Raw genomic sequence first — 27,223 nt, forward strand, 5'->3', positions numbered from 1 at the left:
TAATATGATAGAGAAAGGAAAAGGAGGGAATAAGAAAAAGAAATAACTGTATGATGAACATCAACCTGCCGTACAGGTTAACACACAGAAGAAGACAAACCTAGAGAAATAGAGACGTTAGACAAGAGCGTTGGTATCGGACGGGGAGTAAGGGGGGAGAAAAGGGGTGGGAGGAAAGAGAGGAGGGACCACGACCCATCTTGATTACATATTGTTCTGCATCAATATTTGTTCTGTCTTTATTTTAATTACTGTTTTGCTTCACTGTTTCAATACATTCATGTACTTTATTGTATTTCAAACGGTAGGTTTTGGGGATAACTGGAACTATTCTCATGCATTATCAAACCACGTAATAGAGAGAGAGTTGGCTCCAAACATATTTAAGGTGAGAACAATTTAAAATTAACATTAAAAGATTAATCGTTTCTATTTAAAGGAGAATATACTTCTATGGTTTGTTATTAGAAGAAAGGTTATTGTTGTACCTCATTTTTGGAATTCGTCAAATGAAAACATTAATTTTACCATTTATTTAAGTGCTTTTATTCTCGTTTCTGTCTGGTTTCTTATAAATGTTTGGCAAAATATTCTACGGTGGTCTCTTTAATGCAATCTGTATACTGCCTGTTTAACTGGGACGATAAATCGAGGAATAGATGAGTATTGATAAATTCTTTAATCTGCAAGTCAATGTAATTTCAGCCATATATATAAAATATTAACTGAGCTTAAACTGAAAACATCTAATATGTGGGATGCATATTTATACTATTAGACAACTTGTGTAAATATCAGCCATACTGATTAAAAAGATCCTTTCATATTTAAACCAATCACATCTGGGTATTAAAAGCTAAGATTAAGCAACAAGAAATTCAGATGTTGAAGAGTGTAGTCAGATGTTTTCAAATTGTTTGAATCCCATGTCTACCATGTCTATTTCTTGTCTGCTCACTTAAAAACCTTTGTGTTTTTTTTATCTTCTCTAGTCAATGGATGGTTTCATCTTCATTGTTTCGCTAGAAGGGAGAATTCTGTATATATCGGAAACAGCTTCTGTTCTACTGGGTTTGTCTCAGGTAATTATACATTAATAACCGTTCAATATTAATTGTAACTTAAATCCAATATCTTCTGCACCAAAAACACTAGACATTTGAGACAATAAAATCCACTGATTTCCTATTTACTCATAATCTGTCAAAGGAAACATCTGTACTATACTCTAGAGTGATTTCATAATAATTGAAATGTTTTTTTATAGTTATTATTGTTGGCGAATGAAGAAAGACGTAATGATTCTCTTTGAAAATACTGGTAGTTTTTTTCAAATAAACATGGACTTTTACTAGTATTTATTCAGTATAATTACGATGTTAAGTTATATTTTTCCCTTCTGCTCAATATCCAAATTAAAACTAAGTGTATCAACCTAATTTGTTTATCAACTATTTAAAATTGATTACACTTGACCAAGACTCGTTATGATGTCTAAGCAAACACACATAGCTGATTGAAAACTTCTTTACGATGAATTACTTGAAGCATACCTACAGGGAAACTTACGATTTCTTAGTTCAATCCACTTAATATTCAATAATTATTCATAAAAAGTACGAAATTAGAACGAAAAGTACGTTTAGTACTTTTCAGATTCAACTAGTCATTGAAATGATGTCTATCAGATATCAGAATATAGATCATTGTAAATTTGAATCATGAATGTATTTCCATATTCCTGTTTTACTCATTGAATATTAGATGATCCTATTCCATTTTTTGTTATTGTATAAATGAAACTATTTAAAAATGATTCGTCCTGGGTTCAAATAGATCATTTGTTTAACTGAATAAATGTTTATACACTGAAAATATTAATTTGGAAAGTCTTCTTCATAGTTTTTTCGGTAACCCACCTGTAGACTGAGTTAATCTAAGCTACTGACTTATATTCATTTAGTATTTACTGAAAATTTATGTAACAATTTACTTACATATTTTTGCAACCTTTTAATACACGATAACATGTTCATTTCTTGATGCATTCAAAGGTTGAAATGACTGGAAATGAAATGACTGAATATTTGCATCCATTGGATCATGATGAACTGAAACAGATACTTACTGTGCACCCGTCAGAAATAGCTGCTAATTCTGGTCAGTCAGGTAAGTGCGCAGTACTGAGGTGCCTATTATAAATATAATGAATGTATGCAGTTTTGGATAGTAACAACAATGACTGGATTCAGTAATTAGGAAATGAACTTTATTATTCATACAGTATAGTAAGAAATGTTGTAAAGGTAGCTCCGGTGTATTTTTAGTCAAATCTTTGTTGATGAAAAGTTTCCGTAATGAAATCAACTACATTAATATGTTCACTATTGATATTATTATCAATAATGTTAAAAAGTACTCTCGATACTATCATGGGTGACTAATTTCAAAGTATTCTTGGGGATAAGGTTAAACAGATAATTAATTAATTCCTTACAAGCAAAACTAAACATAAAAAAGAACGTTTATTTCAAAGGTTTTAAGTATGGTTAACAGTGAGTTTCTTCAAAAGAATGAACGATTTTAATACGTGTTGAATATTGTAGCATCATTCCTTTTAGCATCTGGTAGATTTCGTATACCTCAGGTAAAACGTTTAGCCCATCATACTAATGTTTCCTAGAGTTATGTATTTAAACGAAGTTTCTGATGACGGTGGAAATACAGTTTTAGATTGATGCTTCACAAAATTTTATGGAAAATGTTCCCACTATAACAATGATGTGAGTAAAGCTTCTGAGACGTAAAAAGAATATTCATCCCCATGAATATAGTTATGCTTGAATTGTCCACCGATTCAGTCTTCGTAACATATTTTAGCAATAAATACAAGACAAGACTGTAAGGAGGTAGGTGAAGCCTGAACATCAAATAGAAAGTCACTTGACAATAAGCTGATAGCAATAAATAGACTGTACGTTTCTAAACTGTATACATTTATTTCATTGAGCTGAAAATGACATTGGAACATACTCACTTCACATTATTCCAGTAGTTTAGAATCTCATATTTATATTTTATCAATATTTTAACTAAATTATAAAAAAAACCTTTGGATCGATTCATAGGTGAATCCAAACCTCCTCAACTGATATACGGTTGAGTTTAAAGTTTAGAGCAACTAGTCTTTACATGATAACAACTTCATTTCAGTATGACTTATCCCACGAATATTTAAGCAAATTAGTACATTATGTTGAACATTGAAAACATTTGTTTGTTTTCCTACACATTTCATAACTAAATCATTGTTAATGAGCAAAATTAATTTAATGACTTGATCTATTCTCTTTCAAAATTAATTTCCTGTAAATTTAATAATAATAATAATAACCTCAATGATGACTTAATGATGTTCAATGGTAGTTTCATTATAGTTTTGTTTTGACAAGTAAAGATAAACTTCACATGAATCAGTTACGCTGATGTTCATTGATACTTCGGCAAAATTTTTGTTTATCTGAATCTACCTATGTGTAATTTTCTTCTACCGTTTGTTCATTTTAATACAAACATTTGCAAAGAGAAACAAATGTACAGTCATACACACAAACACATGTAAGCAGATAGGTGAATATTGATGAATTGTTGCACGGAGAAATTTCTCTTCTCTAAATGGCTTCTGTTTTTCTTTTGAAATAAGCGAGAACAAGAGGACATTTACTATCTTTTTTCCTCAACCACCCCTTCTCCTCTTCACTCTTAGTCTTCTTTTTACTATGTTATCTTTACAACCATTCCCCTTTCTATATGTAACCTTAACGTTGTATCCCCTCAGTTTATCATTATTATTGCAAGTTATTACATCTTTATATAAACACATAATAAGTTGAACAAATGGTTTAATATATTTACACAGCTGGATTCACAGTATCTAAATTATTCGATGTAGACACAATTTATAATTCATTCTTAATCTTTCCTTAATATGTTCATTTTTATGTTGTAAGTTAATCATGAACTTCAGATAATTTACGCCACTACCACCACTCTCACTATGGTCACCGCCCTGATAAGTGCTGCTACTCTCAAATGCTTTTTAAAAGTGTAATGTCTATTTTTTTTCGTTTTCTCGCCCTGTTTTTTTTTAATTATTTATCTCTCTTCATTTTTATCCGATACGACTAATTAATCAGCAATGTTTTCTTTTTGTTCGGTAGAGAGATAAACGGTTAAAAATCATTTTGAAAAATAGATTTATTCGTTGAAACTGAGTGAGGAAAGCGGAGGAGGATACAGATATATTAGATAGGTAGAATTTGAGAGTACAAAAAGACGTTGTTGTTATTATTCCTTCGATCAAAGGAAGAATATATATATAAGTATATGTATATATAAGTGTAATGAGATAAGTAAACATTAAAACAAGTAACTTTCTTGAATATACTTCCTCACTCTTCCTATTTAGCTAATCTTATTTTTATTGTCCTCTTTTTCTCTTCATTCTTTCAAGTGTAATCCTACGTGACTTTCAGTGTGAAATGTTATTTCGTTATTTATTTCTTGTTATTACGGTTTTCAGTATGACAATTGACTTGTGAAGTGAATATTACCACCAGTTAAGCTAATATCTATTGATAAATGACTAACCATATGTGGTTAAACTAAATACTAACTTGAATTGACATGGATCTTTCGCTTTGAAGCAGATTATCATTTAACAGATAATGTGAGAAAGGTTAATTTTTGTATACAATTAAAAGCCTACTTAAATTAGAAAAATAAGAGAAGTCTTGAAATTAACCGATAAGGTTAACAAATTGTAGATAGTCGCTTACGGTGTTAAGGATACTGAATTTCGTATATGTATTCATGGAGAAAACTGATGTCAATTTATGATTATCAGTTTACCTTCGATTGGAACTGAAAAGTTTCAGTTGAATTAAAATATCTATGTATGATAAATTACAGCACGTTTTCGTCACGGAAAGATGGTGAGCAAAAAAGATACACAAACCTACTATTGATTTTTTCACTCTCTTCATACCAGAGTTACAGACTTAACAGACTTAACATGATATAAACTCATTGTCCAATCAAAGTCAACACTGGCTTTTTTACTTCATCAAGTTCTTCATGTGACCTTTAGGTTAAGGGATTCGATATTATAGGTCCCTATATTTCTGTACAAAATCGTTGCAGATAGTTTATGGGGAAACCTAGATTAAAGTTTTATGAGGTTGGTACCAATCAAAAAATCTATAATTTTCAAGGATATTGTGCTCTATAATGTAAGGATTCAAACCCATATAGCCCAATGCCGTAACCAAAGGTGATATCGCATTATTATCATTATTATTAAAAAATTCCCGTTTTATTCAAAGTCCTTATTGGTTTGATAACTAAATTGTTATTCGTATTTATTTATTTTATCAAATCCAGAGTTCACACTTGAACGCAGCTTCTTCTTGCGTGTAAAGTGTGTCTTAGCTAAAAGGAATGCTGGATTAACTACAGCTGGTTTTAAAGTAAGTTCTTGTACAAATGATTACTATTCATTGGGTTTTATATTTCGACTATTTTTAAGGAAAGGGATAGTTTTAGTATGTCAAGATTAATCAGTTTTATGGAAACAAAATGACAATCTATTCATGTGCAAACAGATAATGGTGAAAATAGGTTATGCTGTGAGTAGACTAACAAGAATTTAAGGACAACTAGTAGATTTAAGAAAAAACTTTTCAAATGTGGCCTCTTTTCCAAGGTGATGAATACACACAATGATATGGGTATAACAGCACACTGAGTTCTTAAAAAAATACTTCTTCAATATTCATTTGAAATCAGCTGTGAAATGAATAAATTTAAACGCAAACAGAAAAAAGGAAACATGATAAACAATTTAATCACTTTGTACTTTTCTTTCGGTGTATTAATCGGTAATTTAATTTTGTGCTGGTAAATATTTGGGCTTAGTTAAGGTTAGTTTTATCCATGAATCGATGTCAACTAGAGAGCATTGAAAACCAAGGAACATTGGACCGGTGTTTTATTTCTAACTTCAGACTCATCAGTAATGTAGGAAATTGATTCCAACTGAAGTATCTAAAGTCGTCAACTGGGAGTAAAACCTGTTGGTTATTGGTAAAATCTCTGACACTGTCGTTGGTGGATATTTCTGAAAAGTCTCGAACACGAATGAGATAACTAACCACTGCCCTCTGGTATCACCAGAGAATAATTTGAAGGCTTTACTTTTTTTAGAAGACTTCAATATTGGTATTATCATTTTATGTTCTTTTTGTTAATTATTAGGTAATACACTGCAATGGACATTTACGTGTTCGTGTTATTCACCTAGATGGATATCAGTATTACCAAAATTTAGGCTTAATATCATTCGCCTATGCGATTCCTTCACCGAATACAAATAATACAGAAATACGCTTAAGTATGGATATGTTCATGTTCCGTGCCAGTTTAGATTTAAAATTAATTTTTTTGGAAGGCAGGTGAGTAAAAATAAGTGTAACATTAGTAACTTTTTTCAATTCCCCATCCTGTTTCTTGACACTTTAAAATAACTAATAATTGGTAAGTACTTAGCGAACGGTATTAGGTTATATTACACTGAGACTATCGAAGACTACAACTCCGCCTGTAGCTCCTCCGGGAGCAACTGCCGGTCCCAAGCCCGGGTAAAGGAGGAAGGTTGGGCATGGGGTTAGCGACCACATCCCGTAGAAAACAAACTCGCTAAAAAAACGCTAACCAGAAAAAATTATTCAAACCATTCAAAATCTGCCCTGGGAGTAGAAGGAAAAATGACGTCTCATGATGAAAGCCGAGTTCCTTCGGAAGTCATGAGGCCGATGCACCTTCTTACAACCAGAGCAACAATTTTTATAGGTACATGGAATGTCCGGACAATGTGGGAGACCGGCAGAGTCTTCCAAATTGCTGTGGAAATGAGGAAATACAACCTGGAAGTGCTTGGAATCAGTGAAACACATTGGACGCAGGTTGGACAACAACGACTAGCTTCAGGGGAACTTCTGTTATACTCCGGTCATGAAGAAGAAAATGCCTCACATACACAAGGAGTGGCATTGAGGCTGTCCAGAAAAGCACAAAATGCACTTATAGGATGGGAATCTCATGGACCGAGGATCATCAAAGCCTCCTTCAAAACAAAGAGAGAGGGCATTACAATGAACGTCATCCAATGTTATGCGCCGACCAACGACTACGATGAAGACACTAAAGACCAATTCTACGATAGGCTGCAGTCAATCTTCGAGAAGTGCCCAACCAAAGACCTGACCATTCTGATGGGAGATTTCAATGCCAAGGTTGGAAAGGACAACACTGGATACGAAGACGTCATGGGACGACATGGACTGGGAGAAAGGAACGAAAACGGTGAGAGATTTGCAAACCTATGTGCCTTCAATAAACTGGTCATAGGTGGCACCATATTCCCACACAAAAACATACACAAAGCCACTTGGATTTCACCGGATCACACTACACAAAATCAAATCGACCATATCTGCATCAACAAAAGTTCAGGAGGACGATGGAGGATGTGAGAACCAGGAGAGGAGCTGATATAGCATCAGATCATCATTTGCTGGTCGCTAAGATGAAACTAAAACTTAAGAAGCACTGGACAACGGCGCGGACAACATCACAAAAGTTTAATACGGCCTTTCTTCGAGATGCAGACAATCTCAACAAATTCAACATAGCCCTCAGCAACAGGTTTCAGGCCTTTCATGATCTACTCAATGGAGAAGGAACTACCGTGGAGAGCAACTGGAAAGGGATCAAGGAGGCACTCGTTTCAACATGTCAGGAGGTTCTGGGCCGAAAAAAGCACCATCACTAGGAATGGATCACTGTCGGTACACTGGATAAAACTGAAGAAAGGAGCAACAAGAAGGCAGCAATCAACACCAGCCGAACAAGAGCAGAAAAAGCCAAGGCACAAGCCGAATACACAGAAGCAAACAAGCAAGTGAAGAGAAGCATCAGAACCGACAAACGTAAATATGTGGAAGATTTAGCAATGATAGCGGAAAAGGCTGCAAGAGAGGGAAACATGAGACAATTGTATGACACAACAAAGAAGCTTGCTGGAACTTACCGTAAACCAGAAAGACCAGTGAAAAGCAAGGAAGGCAAAGTAATCACCGACATTGAAGAACAACGAAACAGGTGGGTAGAACACTTCAAAGAACTCTTGAATCGACCAGCTCCACTGAACCCACCCAACATCGAAGCAGCACCCACAGACCTCCCAATCGATGTTGGCCCACCAACAATTGAAGAGATCAGCATGGCCATTAGACAAATCAAGAGCGGCAAAGCAGCGGGACCAGACAACATCCCGGCAGAGGCACTGAAAGCAAATGTAGCAGCAACTGCCAAGATACTAGTACCAATAGACTGGAAAAAGGACTTCTGATCAAGATACCAAAGAAAGGCGATCTCAGCAAGTGTGATAAGTACAGAGGCATCACTCTTCTCTCAATACCAGGAAAAGTCTTCAACAGAGTATCGTTAAACAGGATGAAGGATTCCGTAGACGCCTAACTTCGAGATCAACAGGCTGGATTTCGTAAGGATAGATCGTGTACAGACCAAATCGCAACTCTACGGATCATTGTGGAACAATCAATCGAATGGAATTCATCACTCTACATCAACTTCATTGACTACGAGAAGGTATTTGATAGCGTGGACAGGACAACACTATGGAGGCTTCTTCGACACTACGGCGTGCCTGAGAAGATAGTCAATATAATACAGAACTCCTATGATGGACTAAACTGCCAAATCGTACACGGAGGACAACTCACCGACTCATTCGAGGTAAAGACCGGTGTTGGGCAGGGTTGCTAACTCTCACCCTTTCTCTTTCTCCTGGTGATCGACCGGATCATGAAGACGTCAACATCTGGAGGAAATCACGGGATACAGTGGACAGGCAGGATGCAGCTTGGCGATTTAGACTTCGCGGATGATCTGGCTCTTCTATCACAAACGCAACAACAAATGCAGGAGAAAACGACCAGTGTAGCAGCAGCCTCAGCAGCAGTAGGTCTCAATATAAACAAAGGGAAAAGCAAGACTCTCCGATACAATACAATGTGCACCAATCAAATTACACTTGACGGAGAAGCTTTGGAGGATGTGGAAACATTTACATATCTGGGCAGCATCATTGATGAACACGGTGGATCAGATGCAGATGTGAGGGCGCGGATAGGCAAAGCAAGAGCAGCATATCTACAACTGAGGAACATCTGGAGCTCAAAACAATTGTCAACCAACACCAAGGTTAGAATTTTCAATACAAATGTGAAGACAGTTATACTGTATGGGGCGGAGACGTGGAGAACTACGAAAGCCATTATCCAGAAGATACAAGTGTTTATTAACAGCTGTCTACGCAAGATACTTCGGATCCGTTGGCCAGACACCATCAGCGACAAGTTACTGTGGGAGGCAACAAACCAGATTCCAGCGGATGAAGAAATCAGGAAGAAGCGCTGGAAGTGGATTGGGCACACCTTGAGGAAATCACCCAATTGCGTCACAAGACAAGCCCTCACATGGAATCCTGAAGGTCAAAGGATAAGAGGAAGACCAAAGAACACATTACGCCGAGAAATAGAGACAGACATGAGAAGAATGAACAAAAACTGGATAGAACTAGAAAAGAAAGCGCAGGATAGAGTGGGTTGGAGAATGCTGGTTGGCGGCCTATGCTCCATTGGGAGTAACAGGCGAAAGTAAGTAAGTAAGTATCGAAGACTACGGACTATTCAGTCGGAAATATGGTCAACAATTAAAGTGACTCACCAGTAGGACAGAAATAACTGGGTGTAGGTTGCTTGGTTGTGTAGTATTTGTTTGATCAAGACATTCAAAGAAAAACATGTCCACGGATCACTTCATTAAACCGACTAAAAAAGCCTTTGAAACTATATGGATAGCTAATACTTGCAGTGATGTGAATGATGCTGATTCATAAATAGTCTACAAAGAAACCTAATTTATAGTAAATAAGTTTGGTAGTGATGCTTTCATAATCATTGTCATCTGCTGTTGTTGCTTTAACAGCCATTTCAAATCACTTAATTTGTATACAGTCACCTTCCACAAGCATGTTACAAACAAAACGAAATATTCCATTAAACTCATAGGACTTAAACGTTTAGTTATTGTCAGATTAATTAATAATACTACGTAAACGACAGTTCTGCGTTAACTGAATTTTCAGTATGTCGATTACTGTGTAGTCAGACATATTTACTATTAGTTACAATAGTTCATACGGAAAAAAGGCATCACTAAGTTGCAAAGGTAGATGTAGATAATGAATTATAAAATGGTATATGAATACTGTATGTATGCTTGTTTTAAATTTTCGACTAAAATAGTTCTGGAATTATGGACAATTCACCCGTTTGATGAATACAGATATGAGATCTATGCATAATGATGTATCAAACTTGATATATATATATATATATATATATATGTACATATATATATATATATATACTACAAAATACATTTACTCATTTTAATATATACATACACAAAAGCAATGTCAAAAAACGCGGTTATTGTGAAATACCAAGATCTCTACAAATCCTCATACTAATAGCAATTATGTGCTCACTAGTGACTGGCTTTAAGGTAAGGCTCCTGGAGTTCTAGTAAGAAGTCGTAACCAGCGGAGGCCAACCATGTCGCGTGTGAGACAACTACCCACCCAAAGCCATGGATGAAGGGTTGCGCAAGATCATGGGTTGATTGAAATCCGGCATTAACAACGTCGGATCTTGGCTCAGTGGTCTTGAGGTTAGGCGCTCGTCCCCGCGTGTGGTGTCACGGATACACACTTATGAGGCTCCCGTGCTAGGGTGAAACAACTGTCCAGTGCTTCTAGATTCTCAATGGTGGCACAGCTCAGGTTAACGCATGATTCCAACTGTGGAGATTTGTTTATCTAAGTAATGAGAATATTCAACTAATATGCGCAATTATTCATAGTTAAATACTGTTTTGCCAATAGAGTGGTCTTTGTCGACATTCTAAAAGTGTTCAGTCTTAAGATACATCAAAAAATCATTTGGAATGCTTTCAGCAACATTTGAGCAAAAGTGACAAAACTACTCACTTCACAACTCTTCCTACTCATACTATAGTTAATTCATACTTGAGCTTTGAGCATCATCCTTCGCTAGTTATTAACAGTCTTGCACGCGTACTTTTTTGTATGAAAGTACATTGTCTTAACAACATAAAACATATATATATTTTATCTATTTTAACTGACCTGAATTACACATTTTCCATTGTCACAGGTTACTATTATTATTCTTTACCATCTTTTCTCTTTTGTCGGATGAAGAATTTCTCAAATAACCGGTTTTCAACCACAAGAACTGGTGGATAAAACACTTTATCAGTTGGTACACACAGCAGATGTTGCATCCTTAAGACATTCTCATGAAATACGTAAGTTTAAATTGATGGTTAATCTCTTGATGACTGCAGTGTAAAGATTAGAAACTTCGGTTAAATACAGTATTTCCAGTTTTGAAAAGAGTTACACAATATTAACAATCGGTATTCAGTATTTAAAAGGAATAAGTTTTTGTCTGACAAGCCGATTGGAAACTAAATTTCACATGTTATATCGTCAGTATTGAACAATCTGAGACTTTGATTATTAGTATAAAAATTCATTGAGCGATTAATTAAATTTGTAAATTGGATGAACTTTATTCAAAATACAATGGCTGTTTTAAACCACTAAAGGTTTGGTGGCTGTCATATCACTAATTCTTAGTTGGGACACTGATCATTCATATGAATACTTTTGTATTTATTTATAGTTTTAAATAAAGGTCAAGTTACAACACCATATTATCGTCTACTGAATAAATCTGGAGGTTGGGTGTGGATACAATCGTATGCAACCATAATTCACAACAGTAGATCCTCAAGACCAAATTGTGTTGTCAGTGTGAATTATCTTCTGTCGTAAGTATTCCCTTTTGTTTGTATTGAGATAATTTCAGTTGTTTAACTATTTCAGCTCAATTTTTTAATTTCCTAATGACTATGTCAGTGACTAGTTTGAATCTATAAGGTTTAGCAACAACAATCTTGACCTCCAAGAAAAATAGAATAGGATATACTAAACGGAGATAAACTTTAATCAGCAGGTGTACTCATAATGTCCTTAGTGGTGGATGTGGAAAGGAAACAGATGAACGCTTATATTAGAATCCCATATGATATTTCCATGATTTATTTATTAGTAGGCTCTGAAATAAGGTAAGAAATTACAGTTTCAGATAACTTGGGATTTTAGTTTTTGAATACGCAGTATCCATAAGCATTTTGACGCTGATTTAAATTCAAATTATAATTGAAGATATGTGGTGGATTCTTATATGTGAACTATTATCTACTCTATGGAAATTAGAAGAGACCGACAAACGTACTTTCATGCTGACTAGTACCCTTAGCTGTAAGGTAGACTTAAAATAAAAAAAACTTATCATTTATTGTGGTTTCAAATCATATGGTTCACTGGCAAAGCAAAAAATACCATCGAATTATTAAGATGACCAGGTGCAATCAAATGAAACGAAAAACAGCGACCTGTGTCATCCTGTTGCCTCTAGTGATAATTGAAATCTATAACATGACCAAGAAACCAGGTAACATTCGATGGTTATCTTTAGATGATAATGAATACGATAACTATAATAATTAGTCACCAGAGTTTGGACATTGATCATCAGCAATTTTTCGATGGGTTCAATTCAAGACATCTAGTGTAAATCGTCTCTAATATTATTCAAAAGTGCTCATCAATGAAAACCAACACTTTATTTTGAGATGGTGAATTAGATTTGTAGCTCAAGTAGATGATTTCGGTAAACTTTCATTATTTGAGTTGGGGTGGTTTAATCGTGAAACCTTCATTGTCATCCTGCACAACATTGTTAGCAAAAATCCCTATGCATGTGAGCTATTCAAATTTCTTTACACATGACTGATAGCCTGTTTTGTCAAACAAACAAATATACAAATTATGACAAGACAAGGGTTAACAAAAATCAACCAAGATCAAGGTCGGCAGAGTAGGCTATCAATCCTATGTGAAGAAAGTTAAGTGGTTCACTTCTATCTGAAGTTTATGCCAATGATATTATTCAGAAAGAAAACAAGGGCTTCAAGATTAAACCACCTAGTTCGGAGAATAAAATCCCAACAACGATTTCTTTGTGTATCCGCGGTAGCACAACGACTAACAGAAGTTTCTAATGGCATGTTTCCCATGACTCTACTAAAAATGATTAATTTTTGACTAAGTAACTGAAAAACTCGGATTAGTGTTTATGTTGGAGTATGAAATAATGTTTTTCGCATCAGATTTTCACTGCTATCTTAGCGGAAACAAATATTGACTGGTAAAAATGTCACTTTACAATTCAGTTTCAGAATTTAGATCAAAAGGGGTTTCATGTTCACCAAACCTAGATGTATGGCCAGAAGTAAACTTATTTTTTCCGAAATTATATTTTATATTCCATATACAAAACATGGTTATTGACATTTACAATAAACAAGTAAATATATAATAATTCATTATGTGTGTTTACACTAATAAATTTACCCGAACTTTCCTCTTTTCTAACTATTAGTGAAATTGAATGTCGCGAATACTGTTTGTTAAATGATCCTCTAGTCTATGAAGATATCGTCAATCAGCACCAACAAACAAAAACGAATCATTTGCTGACTACTACACCACCGCCACCTCCATCGTCACAATTATCAAACAAAACTACCGCTAACTATGTCAACGATTCAAAACATAAAATGAGTGAATACTTCCTTAATGAGTATGCAATGAGAATTCCCTATAGAGAACATGGTGATCATGCACATAAGCGTATACGCCGATGTAATACTGACAGTAATCACCATCAAGAGGTTATGAGTATTGGTGTAGTTACTAATGATAGTAATATTCATGATACTAATCAAAATTCTTTGTTGAAATCTGATATCGTGTCAACTCACTCAACAAATAGTATAGAACGTTATTTCGACAGTCAAAATCAACAGGGTTTGAAATCTACTCTTTCTACAGATGCATCTCAACCTTCATATGACTTATGGGCAACTGAACTGCACAAACAACAAGAATATTCTGATCAGAAACATGGTACAGTTTATCCGGAGAAAATAAGTAAACTATTGAATTGTACAAGTTCTAACTACTCAATGTACAGTGAATGCTCCAAGGAGAATGACAATCATCAGTCACTTCTACAGTGGTCTCATATGAATTTTGATCCAGACAATCGTTCACATTATCAAAATCGTCATGACCGCCAGAATGAATCACATTTGTTATTTAATAATTTTGCAATTACTCCCGGAGATAGACCAGAAGTAGGGATAGTACCATTGCCCACACACTCGGAAATGACAACGAAGTTAGAAGATGATGTAAATTTCCCGCGTGAAAAGTTAACTATGACTCAACAAAATAATCATGACAAAAAAACAGAGTCTATGACAAACTACAGCGAGACAAGTGAGACAGTATTTCGGAATGACAAAGTTTTAATGGTAAATGATTTAGGGCAATCGGATCATCAAAAAGATTCAGTGGTTGTAGCAGAGGAGGAGGATGATGTTGATGGAGAAGAAGAAGAAGAAGACGAGGAAGACGAAGAATATAATGATGATGATGATGACGATGATGAAAATGAGGGTGAACAAGAAGAAAACGATTGAGAACTTATCCATCACAAGTGTTTCAGTTAACTGTAGCAGACTAGTTATTTGTGTAGCATCCTTTATCCCGTATACACAGTTTATGTCAGAGTGACAGTAATCCTATCATGATGACTGTTACAAACAGTTCACGTTGCAAAAAATAACAATTGATTTCCTGTTATCCATAAACAAATGCTGAATTTAAAATGATATAATAATTTTATTATTCTTTCAAAAGAAGACCGTTACTGCGCCAAATATTCGACCATTTCCTAACAATGAATTGGTCCGTTTCATTATTTTAAAAAAATGACAAACTCTGTGATCTTGGATGTTCCATGGATGAGAACATAGTTTTTATCATAAATCCTATAGGAAAAAATATCCCCCCCATTCAATATATAAATGAATATTTATTATTATTGTTAAGTATGATCAGTTCATTACTCTCTAACAAAAGTAAACAAGATTGATAATTATAAATTAGCACAATAGTTGGTCAACGTTCAGCTATGTTCTCGTTATTCTTTAATTTATTTCCATGGGTTCATTAATTTATATGATAAAAACAAACAAACAAACGAACAAACTATACGATATTACTTTTATCGATATTATTGGCTAACATAATGCGTTTTGTCTTCTCTTTGAATTCACTTTATTTATTTATTCATAGAAACAATTAGTAATTTACAGATCACAAGACTCTTTTTGCTTTTTTTTAACAGTCCCTCGACTGATCAGGGGTGAACATAATCATTAGTCACTAAATATTTGAATACGGGAAACGATCGTCATTCAAACCTTATTCTGTCAATAATTGGTATTGTGATTGTTTTGGGTTTTGTATTAGTGTTCCTCGAAGTGTCCCAAGACAACAGAAAACTGGTGTGTAGTAGTTTAGTCGGAAATCTTACAAATGAGATTTCTTTTTACCAATAAATATATGCGAATAATAGGGTCTGCCGACAACAGAATAATAAGACACAAATTAGCTAGTATAAAATACGACTAACTAACTGGAAATAGTGAGAAAAATGGAAGTGAGTATTATTAAGATTAATGAATATATGAATTTCTACTAATATTCCTTAATAAGTAGTAGAATATAACAGAATTTATATCTGTGATGAGAACTGGTCCATAATTAAAACTCAATGTAAAATGAAAGTTCCGATTAGATGATAAAAAGGTATTATATTTTTAAACACAGAGTTTAACAGCAAATGTCGAGTGGTGTGCTGATCCATAAAGTAGTGGAAAAACCACAACCTGCAGTCGAATTCCATGTGCCTCATAAGGTTACATAGAAATCTAAGCTAAAACGGGAAATAGATGCTTATTTGGAATTATTTTACAGAGACAACACATTTTATTAGTCTTAGAAAATAGCTTTTGAAATCAAACTGGTTCTGATATTTCAACGACTCAGGAGCTTGAGTTTTCTCATTTGTCAATATTACGCGGAAAACAGTCTCAATGGAATCTGCTCAGGTCTTTAACTACTAGAATTCAGTGTTCACAAATGAATTTTAACTGAGTTTTCAGGATTTCAAAGTAGTTGGACAACAATTTAAGTCATTAATTGCTCTATTTTCTTTAGACATCAGAATAACATTGTTAACACCGACAAAGTTCTAGACAGATTATTGTTTCTTTGACGACTGATACATATTAGTATTTAAATTAGAAACAATTTGGTATTTTGTATATGCTCTTCAACAGGAGTCGTATTTGCATTCATTTAGCCCTTTCATGAAGATATCTCAAATGATGACCAAGAGAGCAATTTGAACAGTTGTCACTTTCCAAATATTGACTGTAGATAAATTAAACTATTACAGTTTTACATTATACGACCTTCTTTAGACAACAGAACAATTAAACGAAAGATTATTAAGTCATTCATCTACGTTGAAATTTACTTCGAAATGTTCATTTGATTGTTTCGATTTTGCTGACAACAAAAAAAGAACTAGCCTTAAATTCGTCAGATTAATCTAAAACTATTTTATTTATGATATGTAGCACTTAATGATAATATCATTACAGCTAGAAAATAAAGTTACATTACTGACAAAAAATAGCATTTACTGACAGGTTTTTATGTAGATCATATGTATTAAGAATAGTTTCTTCACGGAGTAAAATTAATTAGAGATGTTAGACATTAATAATGTTGAATACCGGTCAATGGTCGAGAGGTTAAACGTTCGCGCACGGGACCGAAGATCGTAGATTTGAATCCCGCAAGCAGGGTCGTGGGTGCGCACTGTCGAGGAGTCCCATATTAGGACGAAAAGGTCGTTCAGTGTTTTCAGGTTTTCCATGGTAGTCTAGCTTTAATCGACTCATGTATTCAACTATTAATTAGATAATCATTGAAAATCAGTGAGCACTGGATAGATGTCATTTATTCATTGTACAGAAATCTCCACAGAGCTACATTGTAGGTGCAGATAATCACTAGAGAAACATTTCATTTCTTTTCAAATGTGTTATGTTCTTATAGAATACTGTATCGTATGATTGAATAGAAATTTGTTTTGGGGTTTTGATTTTGTTTAGATAAGCGTCTGCAAGGAATAATTGCTTTTCTTATCCCACAAAGTAGCATTTATTTTTAACACTTCGAAATGTATATAGAAGAGATTGAATGAAGCATGTATAATTGAGTTATCACTGCTTAATAGGAAAACAATCATTCTACGCATAAATCACACACGGACATATACTATTAGACGTAAGAATACAAAAATAAAAGGACAAGTAGATATTTAAGTCACACAAAATGATGAAGATAAGGCTTCAATTATTATCATTATATAAACTATTTCGCCTTTGTCTGTCTATCATATAATGAGATTATAAAAATGTATGTCATTTGTAAATCTAAATATTTGACTGAAGCAAGAATAACCAATTTATCAGAATCAGATATTCATTTTATTTGTCAGTTTCAACTGAGCTACTTACAACCTGAACATGAGAATACCCATCACTGAAAAAAAGTGAATTTTATATTGTCGAATATCAGAAAAACCTCCACCAATGAAAATAAACGAAAACAGCAATCAGTATGGAAGAGCAATGAGAGATACTTATAGTAGTTAAATTCATGACTCATTTGAAGCTAGACCACGATGAAAAATGTGGAAGCACTGGACGGCCGTTTCGTCCCATCGTGAGACTCGGCAGTGCACATCCGCGATCTCGCCAGTACCAGTACCTATCAGTCTCGCGCGCGAGCGCTTAACCGATAGACCACTGAGCCGGCATCCAACAGTGTTAATGTCTAACTTCAACCAATCCACGAAATTGAGCAACCATTCACCATTCAAAAAGAATTGTCTGAGAAAAAATTATTGATCTGGATTGTGTAAAAGTGGGAGTTTATTGAAAGGGAAATAAATAATACAATACAATAGTTGTGGATTACATTTAAATATTTCAATTCATTAATTTTTAGTTCGATAATGTTAATTGAGGTTAAATTAGCTCTGTTAATCAACTAATTAGGAAGCTTAATCCATTCTTAAATCTAAAAATATACAATGTAAAAGTGTGCAATAACCAGTTAGTGCATAAAAAGTCAGTGATACAACACTGGAATGTTATTCACTGAACTATATGAAGGAATTAACATTAATAATTAGCTTAATTAAAAGTTTTTGATGAATACCGTAATGAATTATTTCTTTTGGCCTTTATTTCTCCTGTCAAGTCATTTACTGTATCAGAGGCATTAGAGAAGAATTAACAGATTTAGGTCCATAAGCGCCTGGGAAAAGTGAGAATAGTTGTGTTTGTTATTAAACTTAAATAGTTTCAACGATCATTTCCATGCTAATGCTAACAAAAGTTTTTTTCTGTAGAAGATATCTTCCAAGTAGTCTCAAATGAACGCGGCTAACATCTTAATTTTCCGATACCTGTCAGAAATAAATTTGTTTTACCAGCTTTAAAATCTATTCTCACCAATTTGAAATTATGAACATCGAAGAATATTTTGACCTGAAAAACGTCTGAGACCTTTTATGAAAACTTTACATTCATTGACTAGACTTTCAGTTTCATTAATGAAAACAGATAATTGCAAAATTCCTGTCAAATTAAATTATATAATCTGACAGATTAATTTTACTTTTAACCAGGTAGCAAAATTTTATAACCTAACAGTAAATGACAAGATTGGAAATTCTTATGTGTAAGTATTATGAATGTTCAATTCTATGTAAGTTCGAGTGTGTCAGTCTGTCTATTGAGACTTTATTCCACGTGTTTTGACATTAATAATGTTAATAAAAAAAGGAAAGATTCATGTGTACTTAATTTATGTATGTTTGTGTGTATCTGGTGGTGCTGATGATAGTGGTGGTAAGGGTAGACGACATGAGAGTGATGAGTAAGTAGCATCATTAAAACTTTAAAAAATAATAAAATAAAAAAGATTTACGCTCTTTTGTGGACAACTTGTCATACGTATTAATTAAGATCGAGTTATATATAGTCATAAAACATGTTTTCCAACACTTACTACGATTATCACTTTTAGCACAAAAGGTGAAGCGAGAGAGAAGGATAGAGAGATAGGGAGAAAGAGATCTGTTATTAGTTTACCTTGTAAGTACACTAAACAAAGGAAACGAGATGACAAAAATTTATGGTGGACATGGTTTATTTGTTGGGTAACAAATTGACAAAAGATTATATTCAATATGAAAGCGTCACATCATCGTGATAAAATTTTGCAAAGAGATTTCATTAGAATAATGATTATAGGTCACGTATAATTTCTGATCTACAATTCAGTGTTTGGTTAATTTGTTGGCGAATTGTACTCGGAAGCTGTCGTAGTTAAATATTGACAGAATAATCTGTGGTATCAATAAAAACTATACACATTGACATATTTTAATGAAGTTAAAAAAAGAGTCAGTTATCCACCGACAATAAGAAACATGAAATTTCTTAACGTGCATTGAGACATCCATCGTTACAAAAAAATGTAATCATAATATATTTAGCTAACAATATAAATCGACATCATTCAGACAAATGGTGATGATTTTTATATCCTATGACTTCCTAACACTGATAACATCTCTCTTAATTACAAACCGTCAAGTTTCATAATAAGCGAAGAGTTTGAATCTAATGACTAGTATTTCTAGTCTCAGTTAACCCGTCATATAATGGGATTTATCTACTGAACCCCCAAACCTCAATTATGTCTCTATGATGAAGGCATATATTTTTGACGACAGTTACTACTGAAAGTAGAGACATCGTTTTGTTTTACAATATTTCTGTAAATTGTTTCATATTTGTTGAGCAGTCATAAAGTTACTCAAGCAAGTGGAAGTGAAGGTTTATATTTGATTCAGTGATAAACCTTATCGTTACTGGGTGATTCATGGAATTAGCATTTCATATTATCCAAGTTTAAATTTATTACTGAGCTTAATGAATATTGGTAAGGACTGATAAGCTACTCATGTCGACGTACTGAAATACATGCAAATAAACCAGTTTTAATTGAGGTGTATTTTTAGCAGCTTTCATTTTCCAATACTGAATTCTCAAACAAACGAAACGTTTTATTAAATGACTTAATGACGATTTTGTACTACTATCAGGTAGTATACATATCTAACAAATAAGCGGGAGTACAGTTAGAAACCAAAGAGAACTGAATAACTGTTTCCTTCTAGTTAATAACTCTCCGAATAACTACGTATCGGTTAGGAGTGTCCACTTCCAAAGATTACAAGACTATGATAAAACAGTTTTATCTATCCTTCTTTCTTATCTACAGTTGTCTATATAATGTGATGAAAATTACTATTATATAAGTTTCATTTGTATTGTTTAGGAATATAGATAGATAGATAGGTAATCAATCCACCTTTCATTTCAACTTAAATATTTTTACATACCTTTTGAATTTATACCCTTTTCTGATCAAAGGAATTAAATATCTCAACTTTCCTCTAGCCAAACGAATAAAACATTGAAATGGTTTAATGTAGCAAATGACTTGCTCGCTTGAATTGACGATAATAAAGGGATTAAATAGGTTGGATATATTTTCTAAAGCCTTTTAAATAGGTCCACTTAAAGTGAACTAAGTGAGAAATATTCCAATGTTGTGTAGGTTATTTATAGAATACTTGAATTTCTATGAATATTTCAATCGACTGAATAATCTAATGATAACAAAGTCTGTGGAGTCGATAACTTCTGCTTACTGTCTGTTAGCAGAATAATATCGTCTAATTATTATTATTGTTAAAGAATTCTCACCATCCAAAGGTCAAAAAAAGAAGATTTAATTCGTCTTTGCACTCACTACCCACTAGAACATTGAGTTGTACAATTATTCTTTCTCTTTACACTTTAACCCAAAAGCTATGAATTTATTGCCTGAGAAATTTGATTATGAATATTTTAAACAGTCAACAAAACTATTGGGTTTGAGTTTTATTTATTTCAATAGTGAATGATCAAGTGAACAACAGTTCACTGATTACTTTGATCTTCAGAATTAGGTGAAATTGAATAAGCATTGTATACAGATTCTATGAAATTCAATATCAGTAAATTAGTGGAATACTACGGGTTATATATTTTTAATCTGTTAGGAGCTTACCAGTTTAATAATAGGCACCTAATTTGAGATTCATCGCAACTACCAAAGACTTTACTAAAGAGTTCTAGAAGTGCATTTCGCCTAAAATATGAAGCCTTTGATTGGATTTGAGACATGACTAATTATAAATTTTAACAGTAAAGAAATTAAAATTATTTAAACACTAAATTTAGACACCGGATATTAAAATGTCAACAGATGACAGGCTACATGTAAACAAGGATCTCAGATACTTTTATTAGTGAAGTAGTGACAATTTCAAGAGAAGATACCCGTATAAAAGTGAATTATTTTGGCACACGAAAAAGTGGGAAAACTGCTCGATTTTAAATGTCAGGAAAAAAGAATTAGCTCCACTGGTTTCAAAGAGTATAGATTTTATTCAAAGGTAGTCAAGATATTAGACGTTCGTTTTTAATGCTAATCTTACTCATTACTGTAAAATATCTTGTAGCTGAATATTATAATCTTGTTATCATTAACCAATCATTAATATGGGAAATCATGACCTACTGACTATTAAATGAGGAATGAGAATGAAGGACTAAAAAGATTTTATTACTTACTGAATATGCCTTACCTATTGTGATAAATCTGTTAGTTTCTTTTGTAATGATAGAGTTAACCACTATGTTTTAACTTGTGTTGCACGAGAGCTGAGATACAGCTTTATGAGAGAAAAATAACCAGTTGAATTTGTCATAATAAACAACCTGACTTAGTGAAAATAATTTCGTAAATCAACGACTAGTTATAGAGAAGTTTAAACAGTATAACATTTCTTGACAAGTGATGTGTTGTAACTAACTAGTCCAGCTATCGCTGTATAGGAAGAACTCTGTTATTACTTGTCTCTGTTTATGATATATTCACTAATATACAATGCTGGGGATTCGAAAATTCTAAATTTTTTACAGCTTAATTTTATTTGTATGGATCTAATTATCTTTAATTATGACACAAATCAAGTTCATTATTTACAGTATCATTGTCGTGGAGAACTACCAAAGCCATCATCCAGAAGATATAAGTGTTTATTAACAGTTGTCTACCTAAAATACTTCAGATCCGTTGGCCAGACACTATCAGCAACAAGTTACTGTGGGAGACAACAAACCAGATTTCAGCGGATGAAGAAATCAGGAAGAAGCACTGGAAGTGGATAGGACACTCATTGAGGAAATCACTCAACTGCGTCACAAGGCAATCCCTCACATGGAATCCTGAAGGTCAAATGAGAAGAGGAAGACCAAAGAAAACATTACTCTGAGAAATGGAGACAGATATGAGAAGAATGAACAAAAGTTGGATAGAATTAGAAAGGAAGGCCCAGGACAGAGTGGTTTGGAGAATACTGGTCGGCGGCCTATGAACCATTGGGAGTAACAGGCGTAAGTAAGTAAGCGAGTAAGTGTCATGGATTCACTTAACTTTGGAAAACGCTTTAATATTGAATGACTTTGGTAAGAAATATATGACGGAATAATTATATACATTTATAAGAGGAGTATACAATAAGTTTCATTGCTCAGTGAATCCCTTTTTCTTTTTGCAAAAAATTTCAAGTCAGCGTTGATTGATTAGTTGTAGATTTTATTTATTGAACCATGAAAAAGTCTTCGATTTGATAAGTTGATTCATTAAAAATAGATTTAATATTCAGTATTTACAACAGGAAAATACCAACTACAGTTTAAGTAGTAAATCCCATCATGAATCTGTAACAATAATCAGTGTCAGCAAAGATGAATATTTCGTAATCAATAAAAATATCCAAACACTGGAGTTAATGACCCTGCTCTTTAATTCATGTTTAGACATTGTAAAGTCGTTTAGAACTTATTAGATGAATTTATTGGAGTTTACTAAATAATTTCATTCACTATGGAAAAGAAAGGCAGCGACAGTCATCATTCCCTTCCCAATTATCTTATTAACGGGATTATCAGACGGGATAACAAAAAGCACTGTTTATCAGAACATGACATTGCATTTAGCAGTCATTCCCATCAAATCTAGACTACAGCTTTAATCAAAATTATGTGTGATTCACTCAGTAGAAATAGATATCCATTAACAATTTTTATAAAACATAAGCCTGAATGAAAATAACTTCTGTGAAGTTATCGACAATCATACAAATAAACGTAAATTTTGTATTATCATGTTTCTATGCAAGTCCTTTCTGTACAATGGCTATTTTCTTAATCCAAACTTCTTCATTCCTATTATTATGGTCATTAAATCGGTTAAATTGTTAACCGACTGAATAATTTCTTCCTCTGTCTTATTATTTTTATTTTTATCATAGATAGCACCAAAGTTCGACACACTATTTGAATATACACTGGATAAAACAGAATCAGACAGTATTGTTACCCAAGAATCTACTAACAAACTGACTTGGGGACAAGTAAGGAAGAAAGAGGTAATGATGGTTGGAAAAAGTATATCTGAGTGTAACATAATATTTCTATACCAGCTATCTATGGTAGAAGAACCATTTCATATCAGGTTGCATCATGATCTGGTGATCTGGTCGTGCACAACATTTTGCTAACATACAGAGGTTCAATGCAGTTTTATGGTTGTTTGGTGCTGAATATAAGTGAATAAATAATTTTTCTTGCTTGTTAGTTGTTCAAAATAAACTATATTTTTAGTAGTTATTAAATGTTCGTTGGTGAAATTTGGGCATTTATTATATGAGTATGCTTATTAGATTCAAACCGTTATTCGTACCTCCTTTGTTATCTTTATTGTTTGTTGTTATTTATCTTTATTTGAGTTTTTATACGATTATGAGAACGACTGTACCTTCAGACCTAACGTTCGTTGCTCTTGGTTTTAATGCTGTCTTAATGACCCATCCGGAATATATGACAGCTGTGGTTGGGATCACGAAACAAAAAATTATTCTACTACTACTACTACTACTAATAATAATAATAATAATAATAATAATAATATCGACCAATGTCAAGTGCTTCGTCCATACTCATTATTTTTATGCCCCAGTTCTTTTTTATATTAACTATGCTACTTACTAATATTCAGTAGCTAACATGATTTTCAATCAATTTAAAAAATATAGTTCATGATGTCTCTTCGATGTCATACATTACATTCCCATGTATTCGCGTGAATTGTAAACAATCAGTACATTCATTATTGCGTGTGGGAATTCGTAGACACCCCGTGAATTGAGGAGTGTGAAATATGAGTATTTAAATTGTCGACTAGGTTCGGCGTAAGATAATGAATAAAAATGAAGTTTTTATGCATAAACAGAACTATTATTAAATGCCACACAAGCAATATATTTTACATTCCTCAATTAGTGAGGTGTTCAAGCGTTTCCACACGTTAAAGTATTAAAAAAAAAGAATTGATTTCTAAGATTGTTGTACGGGAATGACTTACAAAACACACAATAAACTAAATGAAAACTGATCCAAGTGTCAAATTCAACAGGGGTCGGCAACAAACCGAAACTAGAACTGTGGACAATAAATCTGGGATTTGTTAAGATAAACAAAGGCTCCATTAACTTGCATCAAATGAACACCAACCATCGGGAGTGTTATGAGAATGCAATTACATTAAGGAATGGACTATTTGTTTCGAATTCACGTGAATATATGGAAACTTAGTACATGAAAACGAAGAGATATCATAACTTACTTTGTCTGTTACCCCTCGTGGAGTACCATGGGCCGTCCACCAGCACTCCCCACCGAACTTTGTCCTGGGCAATCCTTTTCAGTTGATATTCACCCTTTTCATGTCTGCTCCCAATTCTCGATGCAATATTTTCTCTGGTCTTCCTCTTTTCCGTTTCCCTTCAGGATTCCAAGTTAGCGCTTGACTCGTGATGCAGTTTGGTGATTTCTTCAATGTATGCCCTATCCACATCCAACATCTCCTAATTTCATCTTCAGTAGGAAGCTGACTTGTTCTCTCCCATAGTAGGCTGTTGCTCATAGTATCCGACCAACCGACATTGAGTACCTTGTGCAGAAAATTGCTTAGGAATGCTTGTTCCTTTTCGATGATGTTTGTAGTAGTTCACCAAGTTTCAACTCCATACAGTGGGACTGTCTTGAAGTTTGTATTGAATATTCTGACTTCAATGTTGATTGAGAGTTGTTTTGAGTTGCATATGTTCTTCAATTATAGGAATGCTGTCCTTGATTTGCCACTCCTTGCCTTCACCTTAGCATCAGATCCTCCTTATACATCGATGATGCTGACCAGATAAGTGAAAATTTTCACCTCTTCCAGAGCTTCACCATATAGTGTGACTAGGTTGGTGTTCTCCGAGCCGTATTTTATGGTCATGCTTTTCCTTTTGTGAATGTTGAGACCTAATGATGCAGAGGCTTCTGCTACACTGGTTTTCTTGATCTGCATTTGTTGATGTGTATGGGACAGAAGAGTTAGATAATCTGCGAAGTTCAAGTCGTCTAATTGTATCTAAGCTGTCCATTGTATTCTATGATTCCTGAGGTATGGAAGTCTTCATAATCCAGTCGGCTACGAGAACAAAGAGCAAAGGCGAGAACAAGTAGCATTGTTTGACACTCATCTTCACTTGGAATTCATCTATGAGCTATTTTTCGTACACCACTTTGCATTATAACCATTTATAAGAATTTCGTAAGATTGTCGAAGATAGTGTTCTTTATATTCAAGTCCCTAGAATCCTTCCGTCCAGATGTCACGTGCCGTTGATGAGCTGAATTCGATGTGATATTTTGTATGGCACTACTATAGTTTTCTTATTTAACTAATTTGACTTCCTCATTGAAGTTTCTTTCTGTCTCTCTAAACAATCATATGAGAACTCAGTTCGAAAATATTCAATGGCACACAACTCCAACTCTTTGGACATACCAGTTTCACATGTTTTTGGATTTTATTAGTTGGATTATTAGTGTCGTCATAGCTGTCTCAGAACATGAGATATTATGTGAAGTTACTATCCCCGTGACCTATGAAATTGACGACTACGACAAAATTAAATAACATACCACTCGATCTATAACAGTTTTGTTAGGCTAATGTCGTCATTCTCACTGTTGTTGATCACATGATCCGTTTACAGTTATGGTCATGTCTTTTAGTTTATTGGGCCATGCCTAATCCTTCGCGGTTATTTCTGTGGTTTTCAGTGTCAATGATTGGCTCATATTTTATGTTATTTTTGTCATCTTTGTTAATGTCTTAAATTGCTATGTAGACTTCCCAGTTATTTTTGTTGTCTCCTACGTATATAGTGCAGTATATTGTGTCGCTTTTTAAAAACAACTTTCACACCTTGAATCATATTTAGTGTCGTTATTTTTATCGTTTTCACTGTCATGTATGTTATTATAGTTGTTGTTTTTGTTATTAGAATTATTGGAAAATGTCGTTAAAGTAACTGTCATAATTTGTTTTGTAATAACTTCGATGGTAGTGAAAGCGATAGTAGTAGTAGTAGTAGTAGTAGTAGTAGTAGGGAGGAGGAGTGTTTGTAGTTGTATTAGTCGTCGTAGTAAGTAGGAATAGAAAATTGAATGAACGAGATTGAAATTGCTGTTATCGGATTAGTATTTAATGTTGTTTACATGATTCATCTACAAATGTATATTATAGTTGCACTGCAATATATGTACTCGAAAATGAATGATGACCTTACTTAATTGGATTCTTAATATCACTGGTTCCACAACACCAACTGATCTGGTATAGAGGCCA

The 27,223-nt window shown here is 33.8% G+C and overlaps 1 protein-coding gene across 1 annotated transcript; it reads left to right on the plus strand.

The window, feature by feature from the left end:
• Positions 1-995: 995 nt before the first annotated feature.
• Smp_178780 (meso-ectoderm gene expression control protein) lies at positions 996-26,509 on the plus strand (the record flags this gene model as incomplete). The annotated part of the gene is made up of 9 exons (XM_018789093.1): positions 996-1,082; positions 2,055-2,169; positions 5,443-5,528; positions 6,316-6,512; positions 11,432-11,538; positions 11,919-12,066; positions 13,743-14,679; positions 23,793-23,918; positions 26,294-26,509. The coding sequence occupies 9 exons, from the start codon at positions 996-998 to the stop codon at positions 26,507-26,509; spliced, it is 2,019 nt and encodes a 672-aa protein (XP_018654571.1).
• Positions 26,510-27,223: the final 714 nt, after the last annotated feature.

The sequence above is a fragment of the Schistosoma mansoni genome, chromosome W (assembly GCF_000237925.1).
Source record: "Schistosoma mansoni strain Puerto Rico chromosome W, complete genome".
NCBI lineage: Eukaryota > Metazoa > Platyhelminthes > Trematoda > Strigeidida > Schistosomatidae > Schistosoma > Schistosoma mansoni.